The 27058-nt window shown below is 39.2% G+C and overlaps 1 protein-coding gene across 1 annotated transcript in view; it reads left to right on the forward strand.

Moving 5' to 3' along the window:
* The first annotated feature begins 14412 nt into the window (after positions 1-14412).
* VEGFC (vascular endothelial growth factor C) overlaps positions 14413-27058 on the forward strand; it is a 117994-nt gene continuing 105348 nt past the window's right edge. Inside the window, exon 1 of the mRNA XM_010384071.2 lies at positions 14413-15297. Coding sequence (XP_010382373.2) covers positions 14548-15297 — 750 coding nt within the window. The 5' untranslated portion in view covers positions 14413-14547. The remainder of the gene's footprint in view (positions 15298-27058) is intronic.

Raw genomic sequence — 27058 nt, forward strand, 5'->3', positions numbered from 1 at the left:
CAATCCTTTTTAAGTTCAAACTCACATAATCAACCTAGTTTATTTCTTTGCCATCTGTCCTGTAAGTTTCTGGGGAAATTTTTTTTATCCTATTTCTCTACATTCAAATTCATTTTCTCTATCTCCTAACATACCTCTATTGTGGCCCAAATAATGATAAAAATTCATTCTTCAAAAATGCTCTTCTTATCATGTCACTTTACTGTTTAAAATTTATTAGAGGGTGTTCATTACAATCAGAGTAGTAACCAAACTTACGGTCAATATCAAGCATCTTTTAAGTTTCAGCTAACTCTAATTTGGCTTCCTTTCTCCCCAAATTTTGCAGTGTCATCTTACGTCCTTCCACATGCATCTCCACTTTTTTACCCAACTCCACCATGTTTAATTCCGATCTGTGTGGTGCCTCCATTCCAGCACCTTTCCCCAGAACATGCAGATTGCTCTTTTCTCGTGGTCTTGCTTTTCCAATTCCCCACTGGTCTTGCGAAGCCTTGTTTTCACTTCCTTCATGATTATTTCTTCTCATTTCCCTCCAACCTTGATTGCTTCTTGAAAAATTACTATAGTTTTTTTACTATGCTTATGCTCATTCAGGAATTTATGTAAAGCTTTATCTTTAATTAGTGTTCTATATTGTTAAATACAGTGAGTTCCAAGTTTCTCTTCAAAGAATCAGTATGTCAGTATGTTAAGTTTCTTGTCTTTGTTCTCCATTTTAAAGTTTAACTTCCTCTTTCTCTTCGTCTCCTTGCCCCTAGTTTCAGTAAAAAACCTTTCCACCAGTTCTAATCAGTAGTTCACATGTGTTCCCCTGGTCACCTGCTCCATCCTCAATCACCTCTGGTCACCTGCTCCATCCTGAGTCACCCCTGGTCACCTACTCTGACCTGAGTAACTAGCTTCACTCCCCCAGCTCTAATTGGCAGGTATTAATGACTCTCAAATGTATGTCTGTTGGGGTCCGCGCGTTTCCTAAACAAAGGAATGAACACACAAGACAACACAAGACAAGACAAACATGGCGGCTGCCCCGAACAACACGCTCCGCTTTATTTTATACAGTCGTTTGTGGATTGTTACCAAGTCACAAGACACATTGTTGTTTTTCTGACCTTTCCCTGACTTTCTGGATTTTCAAGATGTTTACACATAAACAAGCCCCCAGGGTCTGCTGTTTGCAGCTGGCTCCTATTGGGAACACCCTGCTTCGTTTGCAAGAGCAGGACTTATCGGGAACGTCTCGTTTGCGAGCACATAGTCCTCTACATATGTCTTCAAACCAGGCCCCTCTTCTGGGCTCCACTCTATTATATCATCAGTTAAGTATCTGATATTCCCATGTGGATGCATCACTGGTAACTGAAACTCCACATATCTAATGTGGAACTCGCAATCTCCCTGCATAACTTGGTCCTATTCAGCTTTCATATCTTGCTGAATGGCACTTGCAACAATCCATTGGCAAAAGCTTTAAACCTGACATTTAGCCCTACAACTTTCTTCTTGTTCATTCCCATGCCCAATAAAACAGACAATTCTGTAAACTTTAACTCTCCTGAGTCTATCCACCTATTTCCACATCTACTGCCAGTGCTCTCGTTAAACTTATGATCCTCTCTGGACTGAATTCTCACAATTGTATTCTGACTTTTATTTGCTCAAAAACTCTTCCAGTCTATTTTTATCACTCTTGTCAGTGTATTCATTTAAAAGTGTATGTTTGATAATGCCACTCTCCATCCTTGGTCCATCCTAGGACCCATGTTTGACTTATCATTAATTTCCCTAAAATTCATATCCTTAACAAGTCCTACATGGCACTTTGTGATCTGGCTGAGAAACGGCGTAAGCCCTCAGTTGGAAAATTAATAAATCCATGCAGTTCAAGCAAACTGTAGGTGTAATACCTCCAGTGATAAGAGGGTTTTCAGAAAACCAAAATAATCCAAGAGAGTGAGCTCTAAACATCTGCAACCTGAATGAAAATTATTTCCTGACTTTTGCTAGTCTAATACTGTGCTTTCAATTAAAGAATACCGAAGGCACAGCATTAGAACAGTTACAGTGAGGAAATAATTTTCCTCCTTCTATTCTTTTGTCCCTCTACCTTCTTCCTTTTCCTTCTCTTATAGTGACTTGAAGCTATCAGAAAAGGTAGCTAGCAAAAAGGAGGTGGAGGGGTAGCAAAGTAAAACAATGAGAACTACTCCTCGTCTGTTGTTGGTATTGAGACTGTAATACCATTAGGGAGAGGATATAAGTGGTGATTTTTAGCAAAGACTGGAATTCTTTTTCAGATATGATTGTTAAACGGAATTAGGATAATAAATTACAAAACTCTGACTGTTTCCATGTCTAGAGGACACAGGGAGACTTTTTATCATCTAGGAAAAGTTAAACAACTCATTTGGCTTGTCATAATTTTGATTCAATTAGCAAAAGTAAATTTGAGTATGTGGTAGGGAAAAAATAGAGTTGTTTTCTAGTTAGACACCACAAATCTTACTTGTTCAATATGTAAGTTTGAAGAAGCAACATATGTGTGATTCAGTGATGGGATGGTAAGTGAGAATGAGAAATCTATACTATGCATGTGATGTCTTCTATCTTGTGAGCGTGAGGCAATCCTGAGATAGGAGCCATGTGGCAAAGCAGAGAGCCTTACTATCCCTGTAGCCCTGGGGAAAGCAGAGCCACTGCAATCAGCATGTACTTCTCACCCACAGTCCCTATTATGCAAGAGAAAAATATTTCACCACCATTTTCAACATGGATTGAATATATGCTCTCAGGACAATTTAGGTTTATTCCTATTGTTCTAGTGTAATTATCATTATAGCCCCTTTTATTTCTCAAAATGTCTTCTTTTCCCGACAGTATGTTACATAGTCACGTATAACAGAGATTAAAGATACCTGAAGCAAAAACTGATTCAGCTGCAAGAAGAAACGGATAAATCCAGTTCGAGAGAACATCAGAGGGTCAGAGGGGATATAGAAAAATTAAAACTATTCATCAACTTGACCTAATTGACAAGTATAGAAAATTCCATCCTACCATAGCATAACATACAATCTTTTCAAGTGCAGATGAAACATTTACCAAGATATATAATGTTCTGAGTCAAAAAAAATCAAGGCTAACTAAATTTTAAAAGATTCAAGTCATAAAAACTATGTTTTCTGTTCATAATAAAATTAAGTTAGAAGCAACAGAAGGATTTCCAGGATATCCAAAAATATTTAGAAACTACATGCCACAATTATAAGTAACCCACAAATCAAAGAAAAAAATCAAAAAGGCAAATTAGAAAGTATTTCTTACTGAATGAAAATTATGAACATTAAAGCATAACATCAGATTTTGTGGGAAGTTACTAAATCAGGACTTAGAAGGAAAGTCACAACACTAAAAAGGCAAAAGATCTCAAATCAGTGACTTGTTTATGTTAGGATACTAAAATATATACACATGTATGTTTAGGCTGGGGTTAATTATATATAAGTATATATATTTATATATAAGTATATGTAAATTTACCTTGAATCTTATATATTATATATAAATATATAAATATATTTATATATAAGCATATGTAAACATATATGTATATAATTACATAAAGTTAACTCCAGTCTAAACTGAAGAAAAAATAATGAAGATGAGAGCCAAAATCAATGGAGTAGGAAAAAAAGGAAAAAATCAGAAAAAAACAATGAAATAAAAAGTAACTTTTAAAGAAATCAATAAAATTGATAAGCCTCCAGCCAGACTGATGGGAGTTGGGGAGAGAGATGATAAAAGCTATTAAACTACTAATATCAGCAACAAGAGAGGTGACATCATCATAGGTTCCACATATATTAAAAATAATAAGGTAATATTATAAAAAACTTTATGCCAACAAATGTGACAACTTAAATAAAATAAAAACTATCCTTGAAAGTTACAAAACACAAAAGCTCATTCAAGAAGAAATAAATAATCTGAATGGACTTATATTTATTAAAGAAACTGAATTAACAGTTAAAAATCTTACCACAAAGAAAACTCCAGGTCCAGATGGCTAATTGAGTTATGCTAAACATTTAAGAAAAAATAAAACCAATTCTATACAAACTCTTGGAGTTATTTCAGCAATAAAAGGTTGGTTTAACACTCAAAAACCAGTCGGTATAATTCATCATATTAAGCAACTAATAAAGAGAAACTATATGATCATCTCAACAGATGCAGACTCTCACAACTTCTATTCAATATTTTATTGATTATATCCGGTGGAATCGGGAAAGAAAAATAAATGAATCCAGACTGGAAAGTAAGAATGAGAACTGTCTTTATTCATAGACGACATAATCAGATATTTAGAAAATCTTATGGAATCTACAAAAGTCTACCAGCACTAATAAGTAAATTTAGCCAGGTGGCAGGATACAAGATCTACATACAAAAATCAATTGTAATTAGCAATCAAGAATTGAAGTTTTAGGCTGGGCACAGTGGCTCATGTCTGTAATCCCAGCACTTCGGGAAGCAAAGGCGGGTGGATTACTTGAGGTCAGGAGTTTGAAACCAGCCTGGCCAATATAGTGAAATCCTGTCTCTCTCTCAAAAAATAAATAAATAAATAAAAATTAGCCAGACGTGGTGGTGTGTGCCTGTAATCCTGGCTACTCCAGTGTCTGAGGCAGGAGAATCGCTTGAACTTGGGAGGCAGAGGTTGCAGTGAGTGCAGATCATGCCACTGCACTCTAGCCTGGGTGACAGAGTGAGACTTCACCTCAAAAAAAAAAAAAAAAAAAAAAAAAAAATTGAATTAAAAAAATCAGTACAATAGCATAAGCAATTAAAAAATTGGGGGACAAATCTGTCAAAGATATACAAGACCTGTAAAAAGAAAACTACAGAATGTTGCAGAGTGAAATTAAAGAAGACCTACATATTTGGCAAGATATACCTTGTTCATGAATCAGAAGACTCAATATTGTTAGGATGCCAATTGTACTCAAATTGATCTATATCAAGTTTTGATCATTATGAAAATCCCAGCAGACTTTTTTTGGTAGAAACTTATAAACTGGTTATGAAATTAATATGGAAATACATATACATATGTTTGGGTAGATTGGTCAAAATATTTTTGGCAAAAATTAACAAATTGTATGACTAACATTAGACAACTTCATGACTGATTTTAAAGCTTAAGTAATCAAGACAATGTGGTGTTGGGCTAAAGACAGGCAAACAGATCAATGGAACAAAATAGAGATCCAGAATAAACCCATACATATATGGAGAATGAATATTTGACACAGGTCCAAATGCAATACAGTGGGAAAAGCATAGTCTTTTCAGTATGCTTTGCTGGAACAACTGAATCTCCATATGCAATTAGGAAAGGATGGATAGACAGAAGGAATATAGGAAAAGTTAACACATGAGCTTCTCCATAGCTCAGTGTCCTTGTTGATATATATATAGAGATTATAGTAATTTCTATATAATAATATTTTGGGGAGTACTAAATATATGAGCATTTGCAACATCCCTAAAAATATAGCCAGACACATAGTAGGCACAATATAGCTATAAGCTATTATTATAAAGGTAAAATGTCAATATCCGTATGCAAGAAGTTCTAGAGAACTATAACAAGAGAGATACTTTGTATAGATTATTGGACTAATAATTTCTTAGAAATTACACACATGCACACACACACACACACACACACATACTGATTAAAAGGGCTGAAATTGTGCTAAAGAAGTTATGAATGATTCCCTATGGACAAACAATGGTAAAATTCAATATAATAAAAAAAAAAGAAATTGTTCTAAAATTTTCCAACAAGAATGGCCAACCATCTAACAAGGAAAAGTATCATGTTTACATTCATAAAGGGGCAGGAGAGGGCAGTGCCTAATCTCCTGAATTTAGGCTTAGTCAAAAACTAGCTCTGAAACATTAAACAAGATACTTCTTCATAGCTCAATTTCCTTGTTGATATAATATAGATTATAATAATTTCTATATCATAAGATTTGGGGAGTACTAAATACATTAGAATTTGTAGCACCCCTAAAAATACAGCCAGACACATAAGAGACATAATATGCCTATAAACTATTATTATGCTTAGATTTCTTGGTACAATATTTGATGAAGGAATACAATAGAATGACATTTTTGAGGTGCTTAAAAAAGAAAGTCAATGTTCAAATCTGATACTATTTGAATAGTCACTTAAATGCAAGGGTAAAACAACAGAAAAACATTGTAAATATAAGGAAGAAATAAAGATTAGTATATCAGACATAATATTAACAACACACAATAACACATCTGCAATTATTAATGCTTTATCCAAAATTTATTGAGAGGTTACTAGATACTAGATATTATTTTAAGTTCCTTATACATATTAACTAATATAGTATTCACATAAACCCTATGTGACAAAAAGAGGTTCACCAAAGGTCACCCAGGGTATATATGATAGAAAACCAAAAGAGTTACCTCCTTAGTAAGCCTTCTTTGTAAGGTTTGTAAATCTGAGTCAGATCTCAAATACAAACCGTCTGTTCCTTGTTCCCTTTCTGAGGCTTTTCTCTATGAAAGTTTGTTTGCAGATGTTATCTTTGAGAAAGGATCCTTGAGCATGATTTCAGTGGAGGCAGAAACCTTTCTTTCCAGGGAGGTTTTGATTTTGGTTACCTGCTCTGTTGTGTTCTCTTTCACATAAAAATTCAATTAGTGGTTGAGTCCAATTATGAACAAAATCAAGTATTTCATAACAAACGACTGGTACTAGCAGGTTGGGACACACAGGGAAGAGTGTGCTTGATTGTTGGTTTTGGCCACTTCATGCATGCGTTTCTCTTGATATTTAAGTCGTCATGTCAAGGAATGACTAAAGGTACAGAAAGCCACATTCAAGTTAGAGAACATGAATTTTTACTGGGTAAGAAATAACAACTATCGGTTAACTACCCAGATTCTTGAGCTTTCAATGATGAAAGAAAATATAGAAGGAAAAAACGAAAAAAAAAAAAAATACCCTGCAGAATCAAGCAAGGCCATGTGGGCCAGTCATTAGAATCTACTTTTGTAAGTCTTGTAAAACTGTAAATTTTGTAAGTCTTTTTTAAGTCTGGATTTCTTTTTCTTTCTTTGTTTTTCTTTTTTTGAGACAGAATCTCGCTCTGTCGCCCAGGCTGGAGTGCAGTGGCGCGATCTCGGCTCACTGCAAGCTCCGCCTCCCGGGTTCAAGCGATTCTCCTGCCTCAGCCTCCAGAGTAGCTGGGACTACAGGCGCCCGCCACCACGCCTGGCTAATTTTTCGTATTTTTAGTAGAGATGGGGTTTCACCGTTGTGTTAGCCAGGATTGTCTCAATTTCCTGACCTCGTGATATGCTCGCCTGGGCCTCCCAAAGTGCTGGGATTGCAGGCCTGAGCCACTGCGCCCGGCCGAAAGTCTGCATTTCTATGAAACTGCAGTTCATACTTGTTGGTGATAAGACTGAGTATATTGTGTGAGTCCCTTATGATGCCTTGCTATGTCTGCCCGAAGTATGGTAGAACCCCAAACTGGGTAAGAAATGTCCAAACTTCAAAGGCTTTTGTAAGTCACATTTGTAAATCTTGAGTGGAAGCTGTCCACATCCTGCAGTTGCCATCTTGAAACAAAGATTCGTGGTAGAAACTGTCTCTATTCCAAGAGCCATTTGCTTTTGAAAAATACTTTAGAATCTTTAATTTTAAATCTTCTAATGGAATGTCAATCCTTTTGTCAGTGGATCAAACCTTGTGTCTTTTTAGCTGGGAGACATGAATCCAGGCATCTATACCCTCAAGTTTAACTGCTGTTCTAGTCAAATTTATCTGCTGTTTCTTTCCAAGGTGGTTTCTAGGAATTTTTTTCTATGCTGTCTTTTCCAGATGATAAAGTCTTTGTTTTTCAGGTCATGCCAAGGTTCCTCGGGAGAATATGAAGAAAATGCAACTCATACTTGTTGGTGATAAGACTGAGTATATTGTATGAGTCCCTTGTGGTGCTTTGCCATGTCTGCCCAAAGTATGGTAGAGCCCTTAATTGGGTAGAAATATCCAGACTTCAAAGGGAGACATGTTACTGTCAGAATCTACCTTTCTAGCAAACAAAAGTTTCCTCTCACTTTGGAAATTAGCAAACATTGACTAGGATATTCAAAATCCATACCAAGGAGGTGACTGTAGGTATGAAACCCATTTGTAAGTGTTCAAAGGTACCCTGACACTTGAGTTCTTGTTCAGTCTCCACCTTTACAGTTTAACTAGATTATGCTGGTGTAGAAGAGACAAGCAACTGGAGACCTTCTCAGCAACCTCAATAAAATTACCCCATCAATGTCGACAAAGCACAGTGATCAATTTGTCCCTCTTGAGGTGGGAAATTTAATGAAAAAATGTTTGCACGGTTCCACCTGAGGTCCCCTGGTGACAACAAACTGCCATTCTGAAAGTGACAGATTATGAAGAACATTCCTCAGTAAGGTCTGAAGATGACAGGCACAGTATGAAACGGGGAGAATTTGTGGATTATTAGTGATAGCCACCACTGGAGTCGTTTAACTCTGAGAAAGAGGTCATGTGACAGTGGCAAGTCTTTTGGTTGATATGATGGTGCCAAGATCAAACATTCACAAGATCACCTTTTAAGACACAGAAATTCTCCTGTGCATTTAAGAGCAAATAGGAAACTGAGTCCTTGATACTCATTTGGAAGGGCATCACTGATTTCCTACTTCCTTTTTTTCCCCTTTAGTTTCATTCTGTGAGGGTGTGGAGGTCTAGCAACAGGACTATTTTCTTTTCCAGTTTTTGCTTGTATGTTAAATTTCCTTATTTCTGACATTAGGCCACTCAGAGAAAGCGAGGCAAGAGCTGACACTGCACATGCTCCAGGACCTACACCTGAATGTTTTCTACAGGTGTGCAGGAGCATCCCCCTGAGGTTTCCAACGCTGTCATCTTTGTTTTGGTGTGTAAACTCCAAAAGTTTTGTCTAAAATTTATAGCTTTTTAAAGTTCCTCTGGTTTTACTCTGAAATGTAGAGTCTCTTAAATCATACTAAGGTATTCACACTGCCTTTTTCAACACATTTTGTTGCATTTGAGGTTCATAATAACCTATAAATCAGTTGATAGAGATCTGGGAACCCTGAATTATGTGTTTCTAGAACTACTGCAAATTTCTCTGTAAATTCATCCCTATCTTGCATAGACTTTGGAAGTTTTTGAAAATGACGTTTAGCTTAGACCCAACCAAGGTTTAAAATCTGCCATAATGAGCTTATTCTGATTTGGTCAACTTTAAGAGCCAATTGAGCATTTAGTGTTTCTAGCTGGCCAGAAGAAAAGGGACATCAGAAAGAGTGTCAGGGAAGAGGAACCTGGAGGGCAATTGGGTGAGAGAACCGCAATAGTAAAGATAAAAGCTTTTTGAGCCAAGTGGTGATTTGGGCACATCTACAAAAGAGTTTTTCACATTTTTCTCATTTGCGTCTTCCATGGAATAATTACTGAAGCAATTGTGGAATCTGGATTTTTATTGTAAGATTTCCTCTATCAATCAGAACATATATATCATTGAATGTTTGGAATTTCACTCTCTTTCCATAAGGCAGCTCTCAAATGAACAGTTTTGTTCTTACAAAAGGTTTCTCAAATGGCTTCTGAAATTCTAGATTAAGTTGTTTAAACAGAGATACATAGTATTAGTTATAGTGCAAAACACATGTAGGTGGCAGGAATATGGCTTGGAGGGGATATGAACTTGGGTTTAGTCTGAGACAACGGCAAAATGATCTGGCAATGGGTAGTCAAATGAGTTGTTTGTGTACCTCCTGCCCTTGGCTCCCCAAACTAAAGGTTAGGTAGTCTCCAGTGGCAAACCTGATAAATGTGCAGTTGGGGAAGATGGAAAGTTTGACCAAGAGATCTCATTCAAAATCAGTGTCTCACAGACACAAGACTTCAAATCGTTGTATAAGCTTTTGATAGTTTATGGCAATATCTGTCTAGTCAATACCAATCTGAGGATACATCTTCTGGGCATCTAGTCCCAAGGGATGGCTCAGTGAATTGACTTAACAGGACCCGTGCTTATTCTCTTTCTTATGAACTTCCTTTTTTGACTCCCATGAGAAAATTTTGAAGAAAGCAGTGACAAAAAGCAATAGTTAGTAATAAGGCAGATACCTATTGAGGATAAATTTGTTCAAGTCTGATCAAATAGTCAAAGAGTTCTTGAAAGGAGATCTTAGGGGACAAAATACATTTAGCATTTGGTAGCGTGATAAAAAGAAACTGGGACTGAAATTTAACAGAAGACTTAACCCTTTGTTGTAGTCAGAGTGATTCCCCCCGCCAAGCCAGGAAGCTCAAGAGGCCTCAGTGATTTGCACTATTTTTGAATTTAGGATCTTTGCTTGAGTAACAAGGGAGGAGGATTTCAATGGGACCTTCAAGTTGTTGAACACCCCAAAATATCAGTAGAAAACCTTTCAATAAACAAAAGTTCCATTTAATCGAACCTACTGTAGTAAGGGAGAGTGCCACCTAGGGTATCTTGGGTAAGTCAGAAGCAGAACAGTTGTCGAGCTTTGGAGTCTGGACATGAGTAGTTGAAGGCGGGTTTTTCAAAGTGGGGAATGGAGTAAGATTGGGCAAAGTTCATAATCTAGCAGTTTAGGGTCGGTTAACACCTGTAAGGGAGAGTTTGGGTAAGAAAACTGTCATTAATAAGCAGGCTGTTTACCAGAGTCAGAATATTATTGTCTTCAATATATTGTTTTGCCAGCATTTCCTGAAGCAAACAGTGAATTTAAGTACTAGATTGCAGTCTTATCTTTTCCAGGCTAATGTTTCCTAGAAGAAACAACTAAGTCATGTGTACATAGCTGGGTCATAGTTTTACCTAAGTCATGTTCACAGTTGATGTCAATTCTTAAATATCAGAAAAAGTAGAACTTCAAGTAAAAATATCGGAAGTTAAAAAAGATGACATTATTTACTACTAAGAAGAAAATTAGATCAAAATGATGTGGTATCACATTATGTTAAAAAATAACAGAAAGAACTACAGTCAGAAACAGAAAAACATGTCAACAATTATAACTGGAGATTTTAACAAGTCATTCCCAAACGAGATTTGAATATTATAATAAGCTCAAAATTAATACCCAACAAAAATAAAGCACACACAGAATTAGTTGCAATGATCAGCCATATCCAGGACTACAAAGAAAGCCTGAATGCGTTTCTGAAAGCAACATCATTTATAGCAAAAATTAAATATAATAAAATTAGAAATTGATAAAAATCATATAGCCCTAAACTAAGAAAACATAAATAACTTTTGGGTTAAAAATATAAACAAATTAAGATATATTTGCAGCTGTTTGCCAAAGGAAGCACTACGTGTCAAAATTGAGAAACACAGGTAAAGCAGAATTTAGACAAAATTGTATTTTATTGATCAACTGATTGATTGCAGAGATGGAGTCTTGCTGTGTTGCCCAGGATGGTCTCACAGTACCTTCAAGTGATCCTCCTTCCTCAGTCTCCCAAAATGCTGGGATTACAGATGTGAGCCACCACACATGGCCCGAAACTTGTATTTTTAAACTAAAAAGAAGAAAAATGAACTAAGCATTCAACTAAAAAAGCTTGAAATGAAGCAACAAAGTAAAACTAACAAAGCAAGAAGGTAGGGAATAACAAATCAGAAGTAAAGTAGATGGTCAGAATGGATATTAGAGAATGTACAATGTATATATTATCATCATTATTTTGCCATCCAAAACTGTCATCTTCCATATGTACATGGGAGGCTGAGGCAGGTGAATAGCTTGAACCCAGGGGTTGCAGTGAGCTGAGATGGTGCCACTGTACTCTAACTGCACTCCAGCACGGGAGACAGGGTGAGACTCTATCTCAAAACATACAAACACACACACACACACACACAAAACACAACAAACAAAACCTATCATCAAAGAAAACAAAAAGTCAACATGTAAAAGAGGTGTTATTCTGGATGGGGCCCTGCTACCTAACTCTCTTTCTCCACTGACTGAGCAATGCTTTTTGAAAAACCAGATTGAGAAGACCTGTTGTAAAATAGGTCTTGCATGAAGCTAGTGATGAACTCACAAACGAGTGAAAAGGACTTTCTTAACCTTTAAAATCTGCTAGTGGCAAAAAGTGTTTCCAGGGACTAATGAAGAAAAACAATAAAATGTCCTGAGCAACTCCTTTTTACCTTAAGACATTCTTAAACAACTACTGCATGATTGTTTTTGGACACCTTTTTTTTATTCAAGTAAACTTTTTGCCAGCATTTTCTGACTCAAAATATAGCAGCAGGAAGATAACATTTTTGTGAGAAAAAAGTTTAAATACAGCTTACTGCTGCATTTAAATAATAGAGTAGTTAATACGATATTAATACACTTTGGATATATTTTGAGTTTGTTGATTTTCCAGTCTTCACCCACTGCTAGGCCTGTGGGTGTTGGACATGCCTGTGGTTCTCAATTTTGCTTGACTATTAGAATCCTGATGTCCAAGTCTTACTCCAGTTAGACCAGTTAAGCCAGAAAGTCAGAAGGTGTACTCAATCATCTGTTTTTTCAAAATCTCCTTTTGTGATGCCAAGTGCAATCAAAGTTGAGAATCATTGTAATAGCAAATGGTTGAATGGAAACTCCACCTTCTATTTAAATCTTACCCCAGTCTGCCCTTAGCTGCTCTCTTTTCACAGATCTATCAGTGTCTGAAGATAACTATGGCAGGCTGATCAAATACACATATAGCAGGAAGACAGCAAGAGAGTGATACACTGACTGTGTTCCAAATCACAAAACATCTCAACAGGCTGGATCATGGACCGAGTCTGATGGGATGGAATTTCATAAAGATACATAAAAAAGCATCTTGGATACAGTAAACTTAACTCCACAAATACAGGGCAATTTAGACGTGACTAAGTAGCAGTACACATGAAAAATTATTGAGGAATTTTGTTGACTTTAAGGGTAGTGTGAGTCAACACTGTGATTTGGCTGCCAGAAAATAAACTCAATCCAAGGCTGTGTCAACAAAGGCATACTGTCCATTCTGCATGCTCATTATAGCACTAAGTACTGAGCCATGTTCTCAATCGCATACTTCACGAACATGGAAAGCTAACAGTATGGTTAAGGGAGGAAACTGGAACTGTCATCTTGGGGAATAAAAGGGATATTTAGCCAGGAGTAGTTAGCTTAGGGAGACCATGACAAATATTTTCAAAATATTTGAAGGACTCAGTTGTGGAAGTGAGATTAGATTTATTGTGTAAAACTCCAGAAGTCAAAAGCAATAGAGAGATGGAAGGAAATGCTTTTCAGCAGTGTTGCTCATCAACAAATGGATTGAACAGCCACAAAGAATGGAGGGTTCCCTGTCCTTTGAGATATTTAAGCCTTCAAGTAAATTATGGGTGAGGAGTTTCAAATCTTCTAGAGTTGAACCAGATAAGAAAGTCTCTTCTTCCAGTAAGATGTTATGGACCTATAACATCAGTGTACTTAAAAGTAGATTGGGAGTAAAAGGCAGACTTTTGATGTTCTGTACACTGTTGAAACCCCTTAGCATGGTCTTCTGTAACCTGCTCACCCTGCCCCAAGGAGGCAGCCAGCCAATGCCACCAGCCCAACGGAGACCCCAGTGCTTTTCCAATGGGAAAATGCAGTCACTTTTCTTCCGATATTACATCCTTTCTGGAATATGTCTCACACACATCTCTCTTTACCAGCTCCTTTTTCAAGTAAACCAACTTCTCGCAGAAGCTGACAATATGTCTCTTTACTCTCTACGAAGACTCTGGCCCTTCTCCTCACCTGTCAGAAGTGTAGGATTCCAAAGGGATCATTAGCATCCATCCCAACAGTCTGCACTGCATCCTGAGAACTGCAGTTCTTGCATCCTTGGGCAACTTTAAACTACACAGACCAAGGGAGAGAGGGGATCCCTCCGAGGTCCCATAGGGTTCTCTGACATAGTGATGACCTTCTTTTGGAACTTTTAGAACCCCCAGGACATGTCCAAACTTTGAGCAGGGCGCTGGGGCCCAGGCGTGCGGGAGGGAGGACAAGAGCTCGGGAGCGGCGAGGATAAAGCGGGGACTCCCTCCACCCCACGGTGCCTAGTTTCTCCTCTCTCCACGTGGTCCAGGGTGGTAGCATCACCTCTAAAGCCGGTCCCGCCAACCACCAGCCCCGGGACTGAACTTGCTCCTCCGGCCGCCCGCTCCTGGCAGGGGACGGGGGGCGGGGAGGGAGAGATCCAGTGGGGGTCGGGGGAGGTGGGGCCGCCGGGGAGGAGGCGAGGGAAACCGGGAGCTCCAGGGAGACGGCTTCCGAGGGAGAGTGAGAGGGGAGGGCAGCCCGGGCTCGGCACGCTCCCTCCCTCGGCCGCTTTCTCTCACATAAGCGCAGGCAGAGGGCGCGTCAGTCATGCCCTGCCCCTGCGCCCGCCGCCGCCGCCACCGCTCAGCCCGGCGCGCTCTGGAGGCTCCTGCGCCGCGGCGCTCCCGGGCCCCGCCGCCGCCGGCCGCCCCGCCGCCCTCCTCCCGCCCCCGGCACCGCCGCCAGCGCCCCCGCCGCAGCGCCTGCGGCCCGGCTCCTCTCACTTCGGGGAAGGGGAGGGAGGAGGGGGACGAGGGTTCTGGCGGGTTTGGAGGGGCTGAACATCGCGGGGCGTTCTGGCGCTCCCCCCCCTCTCCAAAAAGCTACACCGACGCGGACCGTGGAGGCGTCCTCCCTCGCCCTCGCTTCACCTCGCGGGCTCCGAATGCGGGGAGCTCGGATGTCCGGTTTCCTGTGAGGCTTTTACCTGACACCCGCCGCCTTTCCCTGGCACTGGCTGGGAGGGCGCCCTGCAAAGTTGGGAACGCGGAGCCCCGGACCCGCTCCCGCCGCCTCCGGCTCGCCCAGGGGGGTCGCCGGGAGGAGCCCGGGGGAGAGGGACCAGGAGGGGCCCGCGGCCTCGCAGGGGCGCCCTTGTCCCCACCCCTGCCCCCGCCAGCGGACCGGTCCCCCACCCCCGGTCCTTCCACCATGCACTTGCTGGGCTTCTTCTCTCTGGCGTGTTCTCTGCTCGCCGCTGCGCTGCTCCCGGGTCCTCGCGAGGCGCCCGCCGCCGCCGCCGCCTTAGAGTCCGGACTCGACCTCTCGGACGCGGAGCCCGACGCGGGCGAGGCCATGGTAGGTTTGCGTTAGGGTTTGCGGAAGACCCGAGAGTTGGCGTGAGGGTTTGCGGAGGACCAGCGAACCTGCGCGGGGAAAGTGTGTATGTGCTTTAAGCTTGTGTACGTGGGATCCAAAGTTACTGAGCTCAGTGGAGGCTGCTTTGGAGAAAATTTTTCTTCTTTTTAAATAGAAGGTTGTTGCTAGAGAGGCGAGCAAGTTACACGAGTGAAGGGCCCGGAGGAGAGGTGCCCAGTGAGAGATCCCGAAAGCTATTTCAGACTGGTTTCCTCTGCGGCAACCGGGGGGTCTTGAACTGTGCCCAGTCAGCAGGGCTCTGGAGACTATGAGTTCATTTTGGTCGGGAAATGCTCGTTTCTTTCCCCAGCTGATTCATGGGACTCCAGACAGATTCTGGGACACTGGTTATCAGTAAAGCCAGCCTTACTTTCCCTGAGTGTGCATAGCTGCGGAGCACCAGGCGCTGTGCGCGACTTTAGAAAAAAAGTGTCAGGGACTTTAGTAACCAGGCTCCAGGGCTTTCAGAGTTCACTTGAAATTGGTCAGACTTGAGATGTAACAGGAGATTAGAGTCAGTTAGATCACAATCAAGCAAGGCAAGGCTTGTTTCAACTTTATAAGCTCTTCATTCCTAATTCCTAAAATCTGGTCATGAGATACTGAAAACTAAGGTGTTTTTTTTTTGTTGTTTTTTTGTTTTGTTTTTTCTTGTTTGGGTTTTTTGTTTTGTTTTGTTTTGTTTTAAATAAGAGGTGTTTAATCCTTTGCCTAAAAATGTTGCCGAAATACTTTTGAGGCATTCTGATTTTCAAAAAGGATTTGTGTTTGTTCCTACTTCTTACTGGCTCATCTAAAAGAGTATATATTTATCTAAAAAGTTCATACCTGCCATCGCCATATAGAGTACTCTTAAGAGAGTTCCTAAAGAAGTTATATTCGACATTTCAGTTCAAACACTTGCAGTATCCCTTGTTGGAACTACACTACAGTGGTTTATTACACTACTGGTGGCAAGTGGAGAGGTATACCTGTGGTGTGTTACAGTCAACTTTAAGTTGACTATTGATTAACACATACACAATGTGTAGAAAATAAGTAGCCTTATATTTTGAAATATTTTATTTTTATTTTGAAATACACTTTAAGGTTGAGAAGAGTAATTTTTGAAATTCAAACTACCTTTGTATTTAAATTTTGGGGAAACATTAAAATGTTGGAATGTGTAATAATTTAAGATAGGGATTAAAGGAATGCCTCTTGAGTAAAAACAATATAAATGAAATAGCAGAACAGACTGCATTCTGTGAATTGCAAAAATAATTTTCAGTGCCTATACTTACATTGCCATAACTATAGTGATGAAAATATCTTTCTGTTCTTAAATAGCACAGAAATGTAATATTGGGTTCAATAACACTTCTGATAATTTGAGTCCTTGATTTTGCAGTACCTATTTGCTATTTCTGCAAAGTCAAAACTAGTAAAAGGACGATTTAGTAAGGCAACATCTCTGTATTGGCTATGGTCCTTTCCTTTGGTTTACAGTAAGAAAATGTGCAGTAGAAAGTAAAATGAGAAGCATTCCCTGATAAGCCAATAGACTGTATGAGAGTCAGTCACTGCTGGGTGAGTCTTGAATTAATGTACCCTGAGTGTGTGTGTGTGTGTGTGTGTGTGTGTGTTTACATGTGTTATGTATAGGTATGGGATTGGAGAATAAAAAGTTAACTTATTTTTAACTTTCAAAAGTGTCTTCATTGGTGATATAAAATTTGCCATTGGTGATATGGCAAATTTTACCATTGCCGTGAAAATCTCTATGCATTTTTGTTTGCAAATGTTGCTTTTGATATTTAACCATTTTTATATACTGTATAGTGAATATGGGTTAATACTCTGCATGTGATGTGGGTTCTTTTCCCATGTGATGTAACATCATTTCCCATATGAAACATCATCTCTCAGTTCCATAGACCACAAAGCAGTGTTTTGTTGCTCCATTAAAGTTTCGTTCCCCAGTGGGTGAATAGAGCCTTGACAGGGCGTGTGTCATTAATGTGTTCAGTGAAACTGCTGTGTCCTTGCTATGAAACATGTCACACAACTGCCAAGAAACTGATGTGAAGACTCTATGTCTCTCCCTAGTGGCCTATACAAGTGCCTCATTTAGATTTAAGCACTAGAGAAGAACTGGGGAGAAATCAATTGTTAATTTTCTATAACTACATGAACCCCAAGGAAATATTTCAGAAGGCAAACAGAAGATGCTAAATATCTATAATACTAATAGATGCAATTTTTTCATAACTTTCACCTAGGAACTTTTTTAATATTTAAAAAATCAAAAATAGCACACAAGCTATGAACCAAGGTTAGCCATCCAGCCCTTCACCCCACCTATAAAGCCATACAAAAGATTGCAGGTAAAAATCAGAAATGGAATGAAGTTCTCCTTATTCCTTGACTTGTATTTGCATTTACTGGATTCCTATTTCTAGTTATTTGTGGTTGCATGACTTACTGAAAAGTCTTAAAATGTTTCTCTGAAGGATGTTAACACAAACAAGACAGTGTCAAAAAAGTAAGGCAGGCAAAAGTAAAATTAACTGGACATGATAGGGACAAAAGAGAATAGCAAGTCCAAAGCTGTTATATTTATAGTTTTTCTTATAGTATATGATTGAGTATGTTTGTCAACATCTACTCTTATAAGAGATTTCTGACATTCCTCTGAGTGATGCGGGCCATATGAGGTTTTAGATATAGAAAGTTCAATTCATCTTTCATTTTGATTAATACTCCATTATATTCTTCTAAAATATGAATATCTGATTGGTAGTTATTTATTCACAAGACAGTTATCAAAATTGCTTTATAGGAAGCAGTTAATTACTGATTTTAGTGGCATATCTCTAAGACCCATAGATCTCTATTCCTGTCCTTTTAAGTTGAGTGGAGAAAGACAGAGGGTGATGGATTTAGATTTCATTCTGGACTTCCGGTTCTGGTTCCGGTTCCTCTTGAGAGTAAGGTCCTGGCCTCCTAGTTATCTCCATGTGTCCAACCTGGAATGCTGTTTCTCAGCTCTTGCTGGGGTTTTCACCAACAGAGGAACTGGCGTGAGACTAATGAGGGTTTCCTGAATCCCTGGGACTGTGCTTGCCTGCTTGCCTTTGGCAGTCCTGGGGTTCTTATTGAGAGCAGGAGTTTGTAACCATTATCTGTGATGTCCATAACGTGTGTTATGCACTTTGCAAAGAGCTTTGCAAGTTAGCTTTGTTTTTCACTACACTTCCATAATATGGACATTATTTCATTAAGGATGATGAACCCAAGATTTGAATGACTTAACCAGGAAAAAGAATAGATTTTTTTTTCCTTTTCTTCTTTTAAAAAAAGTTTTATGGCATATAAAGACAGTCCTCAACTTAGAATGGTTCTTTTTAGGACTTTTGGACTTTGCAGTGGTGCAAAGTCGATACACATTCAGTAGAAACCATACTTCAAGGTTTGAATTTTGATCTTTTCCTGGGCTAATAATATGCAGTAAAATACTTTCTCTGGATGCTGGACAATGGAAGTGAGCTGTGACCAGTCAGCCATGTGATCGCGAGAGTAATCAACAGGTACGCTGCTGTATATTAAATGTATTTTCAACTCAGGAGGAATTTGTCGGGATGTAGCCCCATCGTAAATCGAGAAGCATGTGTGTTTTAGAGAAATGTGGTATGGTTTTGGTCCTTTGGGCCTGTGATTCAGACTCCTTTCAGCCCCTCTGCTGGTCTCTGGCACACGTAGCAGCCTGCAGGAAGGCAGAGAGAAGCACTGTGTGTGACTTTGCAGTTAGGGGCACCTTGTTGCATTTATTTAGGTCCTAATTCCCCACAACGAGGCAAACGGAAATAAACCCAGACTTTCTTCCAGGCTTTACCACATGGTGTTCGTTTGACTAAAGATAAATTATAAATGACCTAATCCATAGTAATATTATAAGAATGACTACTTAACTGGAGGCTTAACAAGATTTCCTGACAAACAGTTTTTCAAAGTTGCGCTAAAGTAACTTCAGTGAAAGATTGTGATTTTACCTCTGCCAAATGACCTTTCACAAATAAGTGGATTTGGAAAGAACAAATTTAAATTGGCAGAAGCATTATTATACCTCCTCTCACTTCTGAGCATATATTGTTTCACCTTTCACCAGTTACATTATTCCTTGTAGATGTGCATTTTATAAATACTATATGGGTCTACCTTTTTTTTCTTACAAACACGTATTTGTAAGTACAGATTTGTATAAATTGTGGATTAAGGTATCATTGATTTTTCTCACTACAAAAAACATATATAGCAGGGAACTTTAAACAAGGGGAGCTGCTGATGAGTTTGATTTATAATGTAATTATAAAATTTACTATAAATATTTTAGGTTTGTGTAGTTGTTTTTCTGAAACTTACTAGTGTAAATTTTTGGGGTGACTTCTTTCCTAGGTTGATTAATTGTTTTTTCAGAGTTTATGTTTAACCATGAGAAAGCAGAGATTGTTTTTATTTAATTTGCTTTATTGGGCATCCATCATGGAATTAATTAAGTTGCACATTAAATACTTTGTCAGTGGATTCGTACTGTTTCCTTATACTGCTCATGCCCTAGTGGCTTTCAGGTGTTAGGAGTTATCCACTATAATTTTTTTTTCCAATTTTGAAATCCAAAAGTTCATTTTATTTATTTATTTTTTTTGAGACAGCATCATGCTCTATTGCCCAGGCTGGAGTACAGTGGCATGATGTCTGCTCACTGCAACCTCTGCCTTGTGGGTTCAAGTGATTCTCATGCCTCAGCCTCCCATGTAGCTGGAATTACAGGCATGTGCCACTAGAGCAGGCTAATTTTTGTATTTTTCGTAGAGACAGGGTTTTGCCTTGTAAGCCAGGCTGGTCTCAAACTCCTGACCTCAGGTGATCTACTTGGCTTCCTAAAGTGCTGGGATTACAGGCATAAGCCACTGTGCCCAGCCCCAGCAGCTCATTTTCTTAAATTATTTGGGGCTATAATCCTGATCTGAACTGACATAAAGCTGTTTATAGTCATTATTCTCTAATTTAAATATTTTTTATCTTCAGTGGGAAAATAGTAATGTATTTATTTACATGATGCTGCCATCAGTCCTGCTGATTAATATGTCTATGCACTTGGTTTCCAGAAAAATTCCAGGTTCAGAGACTCATGCAGTCCCCAGGCATTTGGGGTGAGCAGATGGATTGTAGCCCTGCTCCATAGGCCTTCCTCCATTGCTTTACTGCCTGGGGCTGCCTGGAAGAGGCAGGAAAAGATAATCCAGGAATTCAAGAAAGAAGCCATGTGGATGCTGGATGCTCCTAATTCCTTTTTACCCATCAGAACCAGGTTTATTTGCTCTTTAATCTACTTCAACTCAGGGGCATGTTAATCAGTTCTTACTAGTGGCAGCTTCAGTTCTAAGCAGGAAATTACAGTTCAGTGTGTGATGCAACAAATACAGAGTGAGTGATCTTGTCTATAACAAGCTTGTAATCATTTTGGAGAAAAGAATTTACTCATTAAAAATACTACAAGTGAATTAAACTGTAAATCGAGACCGTATAAGTGGTTTTGTAAGAGAGTCTTGTGAGTTACCACCACTTGTTGGCTAGCCTTCTGGGAGTTGCATGGGCAGGTCTGGGAAAGGTGGAATGATATGAGACCTAATGTTAAAATGAGTAGATGCTAATTACAGAAATGGGGGAGAGAGGGATGTTTTGAATTTTGAAGAATGACAGCAAAGTACAGAGGAAGTGAAGGTCAGGGGTGTTTGGGGAACCAGAAACAAACCCTCTGGTGCAAAAGTCAAGAGCTTTAAGGGAAACTGAAGGGAACATGGTGGGAAGTGTGAAAACCAAGAGCAAGTCTGAGTTTGGGTTGAAAGCAACAGGAGCCAATGACGATTCTTTAGTGGTATGCTGAAAGTGAGGTTTTAAGGAGTTTAACCTGGCATTGTTGCACAGAAGTGTCTAAGAAAGCCGACCAGAAGATGATTAGAAGCTTCTCAGAAGCCATTTTCAACTGCAGGGTTTCTTAAAGTGTCTGACAGTGACTCTGCCTTTCTAATTCCGGTGGCCAACTATATACGGTATTCGAACTCCTCTATATGCTCCTGATTGCTGGTCATGATAGTGGTGATTACTTTTGACTTACTGTAGGCACCCATCATTGTGCTATCTGGATGCATTTATAAAATTATAGAAGTAGACATCTCTGCCATTATGGTTTGCATTCCAAACACAGCAAGCAGTGTAAACAGTGGTCATGCTTAGATACACATACACACCCCCACCCCCATACACACATATATCTCTTAATAGTTCTTCAGACTGCCAAGTGTGACTTACATGTTCTTTCTTGAATGGGTAAGAATTTGTAGACAGTTCATTGACATAGAATATTTAGACAATCAGAAGTGTACAAGATTAGAATCTCCATATTTGCACATGTATTTATTTTTAGGTCAGTGGGCAATTAAAAAAAAAGAGAGAGAAGGAGATAACCCTAAAGTGTCCTGGAAATTCCCACTTTTTAAAATCTGCTTACAATGAGACCAGAAAGGTGGGGGTGGGGATGTGAGGAGGTGGGTAAACTACCAAATAATATAAATACTTTAGCTGTTCTTATAAAAGATTTTTTTATATGGTAATTTGACTAATTTACTCAAACTCAAGAGATGCCACCTACTAGAGAAAGGACATACTGAAAGAGGAAATATTCAAATGCACAACTTTGTGTAAAAAGCAATACTTACAAGTTTAAAAGACTCACTTCTAAAGGAGTTCAGCTTCAACCTGTCCTCATCTGGACAGGTGGAAAGATGTATATTTTGGGGTAGATCAGAAAGATGTGGTTTGTGACTTCTACATTTGTAAAGGTTTCTATTTAGACATTTATTTTGTAATTTAATTTACCTAAAATTGGTCCCTAAATTACCATTTTCTCTTACTTTTATGCAGTAGTAAAGTATGCAGTCATAAGTGATAAAGGCTGGGATCAAAGCTAGCTATTTTGCTAATTGCAGAACTATGCACTCTGTTTACACTGCCTGTGATAGTGCCTGGAAGAACTCACTGTCAATATTTCTGCCTGTTTCAGTCACATCGCTGTCACTTGTGTCAGTGATGTAACTTGTTTAGAGATGCAGTGCAGTGGATAAGAGCACAGGACCTGGACATGCCTTTCTGTATTCATGTCCTGGCTCTGCCTATTAGTACCTGTGTGGCCTTGGACAAGTTACTTAGTTTCTCTGTGCTTCTTTGTAGCACAATGAGTAGATGCTAATCTTTAATTCTTTATTTTTGTTTGTGTCTGCTTTGTGTATTTACTTTATGCGTTTTTTTTTTTTTTTTTCTTTTTTTGAGACAGAGCCTGGCTCTGCAGCCCAGGCTGGAGTGTGGTGGCAGGATCTTGGCTCACGGCAAGCTCCGCCTCCCAGGTGCATGCCATTCTCCTGCCTCAGCCTCCAGAGTAGCTGGAACTACCGGTGCCCAGCTAATTTTTTTTTTTTTTTTTTTTTTTTGTATTTTTTTAGTAGAGATGGGGTTTTACCGTGTTAGCCAGAATGGTCTCGATCTCCTGACCCGTCTCGGCCTCCCAAAGTGCTGGGATTACAGGCGTGAGCCACCGCGTCCGGCCTAGTTACTTTATCCTTTTAAAAGTCCTCTTCCAAAATGCAGAACATAATTAATGCCTGCTTCATCAAGTTTTTTTTTTTTTTTTTTTTTTGAGACGGAGTCTCGCTCTGTGGCCCAGGCTGGAGTGCAGTGGCCGGATCTCAGCTCACTGCAAGCTCCGCCTCCCGGGTTCACGCCATTCTCCTGCCTCAGCCTCCAGAGTAGCTGGGACTACAGGCGCCCGCCACCTCGCCCGGCTAGTTTTTTTGTATTTTTTAGTAGAGACGGGGTTTCACCGTGTTAGCCAGGATGGTCTCGATCTCCTGACCTCGTGATCCGCCCGTCTCAGCCTCCCAAAGTGCTGGGATTACAGGCTTGAGCCACCGCGCCCGGCCCATCAGGTTGTTTTGAGGATAAGAATGTGTATATAGGTCAGGCGTGGTGGCTCACGTCTGTAATCCCAGCACTTTGGGAGTCTGAGTCAGGTAGATCACTTGAGCCCAGGAGTTTGAGACCAGCCTGGGCAACATGGAGAAAACCGTGACTCTACAAAAAATAGAAAAATTAACTGGGCATGGTGACACGTGCCTGTATTCACAGCTACTCTGGAGGCTGAGGTGAGAAGATGGCTTGAGCCCAGGAGCCAGAAGTTGCAGTGAGCTGAAATTATGCCACTGCACTCCAGCCTGGCCAACAGAGTGAGACTCTGTCTCAAAAACAAACAACAACAACAAAAAAAAGATAAAAGAAAGAGCGTGTGTATACATATAAAGCCCTTGGAACCATGATTGGCATGTAGTAAGCTTTCTGTAAATTTGTGTTAAATAGTCTTCATGATCAGAAAACAAAATATAGCATGTAAGTTCTATGTCCTAGACATATGACATAACTGATTATTCAGCACCTTGCAACTAATTTATTAAATTTTTAAAATTATAAGCTTGCTGACAATTTTCCCTATTTCTAAAATATAGCAAGAGGATGTAATACTGATGTTTGATTTTGAAACAGGTGAAGGAAATGCAAGGTGTTTAATCATTAAGTGTCTGGAGGCTGTATACTGTAGTTCTCCCTATAATACGTTCCCACTTTCCCTGGGTGCCTGGGTTTGTTCCTCGCCTGAAGGGCAGCACAGGTGTCCGTAGACCACACCAAACCAAAGAATCTGGGATGATGCTCTCTTCTTAAATGCTTCATTCATACTTAGGTTATTTGGCTGAAAAGGACTTTGGTAAACATAAGCTTTTTAGAATGCCATATAATTTAATATGAACTCATCTTAAATATATTCAGAGCGTATACATTTTCAAGTTTAAATGTTTATTAATAAAACATGCTACTGTTGCTACTTTGATGTGTAAATTCTCTATATTATTGCCACAAAAATAAATATGCACTCTAAATTTACAATGAGATCATCACAGAATACCTAAAATATCAACAATTTCACTGAGGAAAATATAATGGTAGAATGCTATATGCCAGAGTTAAACTTGTGTGAATTTGTTTAGGAAAACATGGTTGCACTGTTCCTAAGGGACCCTCTTCCTGAATGGTAACCAGTCCAGTGTGTGCTGAGATGTGTGGACACCAGGATGAATTATGGAGTAGATACTTTCCTTCTCTGAGAGTAAGCTGATTTACTTGCGTCCTCTAGTTTATTCAAAATAGTTGATTTTGTTTGGTGGTTCTCTTTGTCAGCTTGCCAGTCAGTGCTGTGACTTGCAGGGTTACCCTGTGCTGAAGACTACAGTGCTGGGGGCGCTGGAGGCCCGTGAGCAGACAGGAAAAAGGGATGAAAAATCGGTGGTGGACACACTTCCCAGCTCTTGAACAGCTGACAGCATAATTTTTGATTCAGTAACATCCAGAAAGTATTCACTTCCCTAGGATTCCAGTGCAGATGTTAGTTGGAGTATTTTAGAACTTTTGACCAGATAACCACATTTTTAAACAGAATTTTTTTTTTTTCTGACTGGAACTGGAATGAAGTACTAAACACTAAATAGGCCCTCAGGTAGTATGGAAGTACATTAAAAGTTAGATAATACTATATTATTCATTCACATCTCTATGGAGATACTGTATCATCTTTTTAAAAAGTGATTTTCATATTAATATTTGTATTTCAGAATTAGAATTGTATGTAAGCATATAATAAATGAAGCTTTGTATTTCCGTATTTCCGTGCTATTATATTTTCCCAATTATAGAATTCAAATTAACATTTTAATGTGATTTTCTTCACAGTAAATTTTCATTGTCACACTAATTTATTTTTCTTTCAATTTTTTTTTCTTTTTTTTTTTGTGACCGGCCTCACTCTATTTCCCAGGCTGGAGTGCAGTGGCATGAACGTGGCTCATTGCAGCCTCTGCCTCCTGGACTCAAGTGATTCACCTACCTCAGCCTCCCAAGGAGCTGGGACCACAGGCACATGCCACCCCACCCAGCTAATTTTTAAAATTTTTTGCAAAAATGAGGTCTCACTAAGTTGCCCAGGCTGCTCTCAAACTCCTGGGCTCAAGTGATCTGCCTTGGCATCCCAAAGTGCTGGGATTACAGGCATGAGCCGCTGTTCCAGCCTAATTTTTTTTTGTCTTACAAGTGCTTTGCTTACATTTTTATTGTTAGAAACAGGATTCAAATAACTGCGTATTTAATATTCTTTTTATGTAGAAGAAACAGTCTTGAACTTTATGATACTTTTGGTTCCAACTTGCTAAAATCCTGGAAAAGGATGAAACATTTGTGAAAAAAATCAGACCTTGGCATTGCGGTAGTTGAGGAAGGGTCATGCGTGTGAGTGAGTGCCACTCTGAGACAGGCAGCGCTTTCTCCCTTGTGGTAATTGGATATGGTATGGGAAGCCGGCTACTTAATCTGCTTCAGCCAAGCAGTGTTCAAAGTTTAATGCCCTTTTACTGAAGTGGCAAACATAATTACCTTACCTAAAAGGATGTGTTGGTAATGATTTTACCGAATAGTTCACTTGGTGAACAATAGTGAAAACAGTTCACCCTCCCTTGTCTTTGTTTACAATTAAATTAGCCCCTCCATGTCCCTCCCTGCCCCAAGAGTGGATGAATTTGGCAAATCAGACTGAAATGTTGAAGAAAATGGTCTTGACTCTCTTTTAACTGCAGTGACCACACAGCTGCTGTGAATCCTGTGACTGAATTCCTATAACCTGTAAAAGGGATTGTTATTTCCACTCACTCAAAATTTCTTGGAAGTAGCTAATTAATATCAGATACCAGATGTGAGGCCATTTTTAATCACTGTGGTTTAATTTACTATAATATCATTGCCTACATGGAATATTTTTAATTCTTTCTTTTTGTTTGTGCCTGTTTTGTGTATTTAGTTACTTTATCCTTTTAAAAGTCCTCTTCCAAGTTTATGTTTTGAAAAAGAGAACACTTATTTAGATTCATGTTTGCTTACAGGTCGTGACATCTATGACTTCCCTAAAAAGCAAACTAATCCTTTTGTCTCAGAGCCAAATTTTAGTTTTAACATAATAGTGATTCATTGTTTGTTCTCTTTGAGTCCTAGATCTTTCTTTTAATTTTGGTGTCTGTCCATGCCAAATTAGAATTTTATTAAGGCCAAAATTGCTCATGAGTCATGACCAGCATCACACTTACAACTGGGTAATCTGAAGCTGCTTCAGATACACATTAAAGAAAATAATGATGTCATACATTTTAATGCAATATTTTCCCCCTTCTTAACATTGTAGCAGTGAAGCCTGTTCTGTTAGAGACCAATTCTGTTTTACTTTAGAAAAATGTACCTCTGTGGTCATGTCCATGTGAGCACAGTATAGTTATTATATTACTATAATATAGCACACAGTGACACATAACTTAATAAAGATTAAAAATATTTAAAATTGGTGATTTTTTTGTGCCATGTTGATTAGACAGTTCTTATTCTTCTACCTGTCTTTTTTTTTTTTTTTTTTTTTTTTTTGAGATGGAGTGTTGCTCTGTCGCCAGGGCTGGAGTGCAGTGGCCGGGTCTCAGCTCACTGCAAGCTCCGCCTCCCGGGTTCCCGCCATTCTCCGGCCTCAGCC

The sequence above is a fragment of the Rhinopithecus roxellana genome, chromosome 2 (assembly GCF_007565055.1).
Source record: "Rhinopithecus roxellana isolate Shanxi Qingling chromosome 2, ASM756505v1, whole genome shotgun sequence".
Lineage (NCBI taxonomy): Eukaryota > Metazoa > Chordata > Mammalia > Primates > Cercopithecidae > Rhinopithecus > Rhinopithecus roxellana.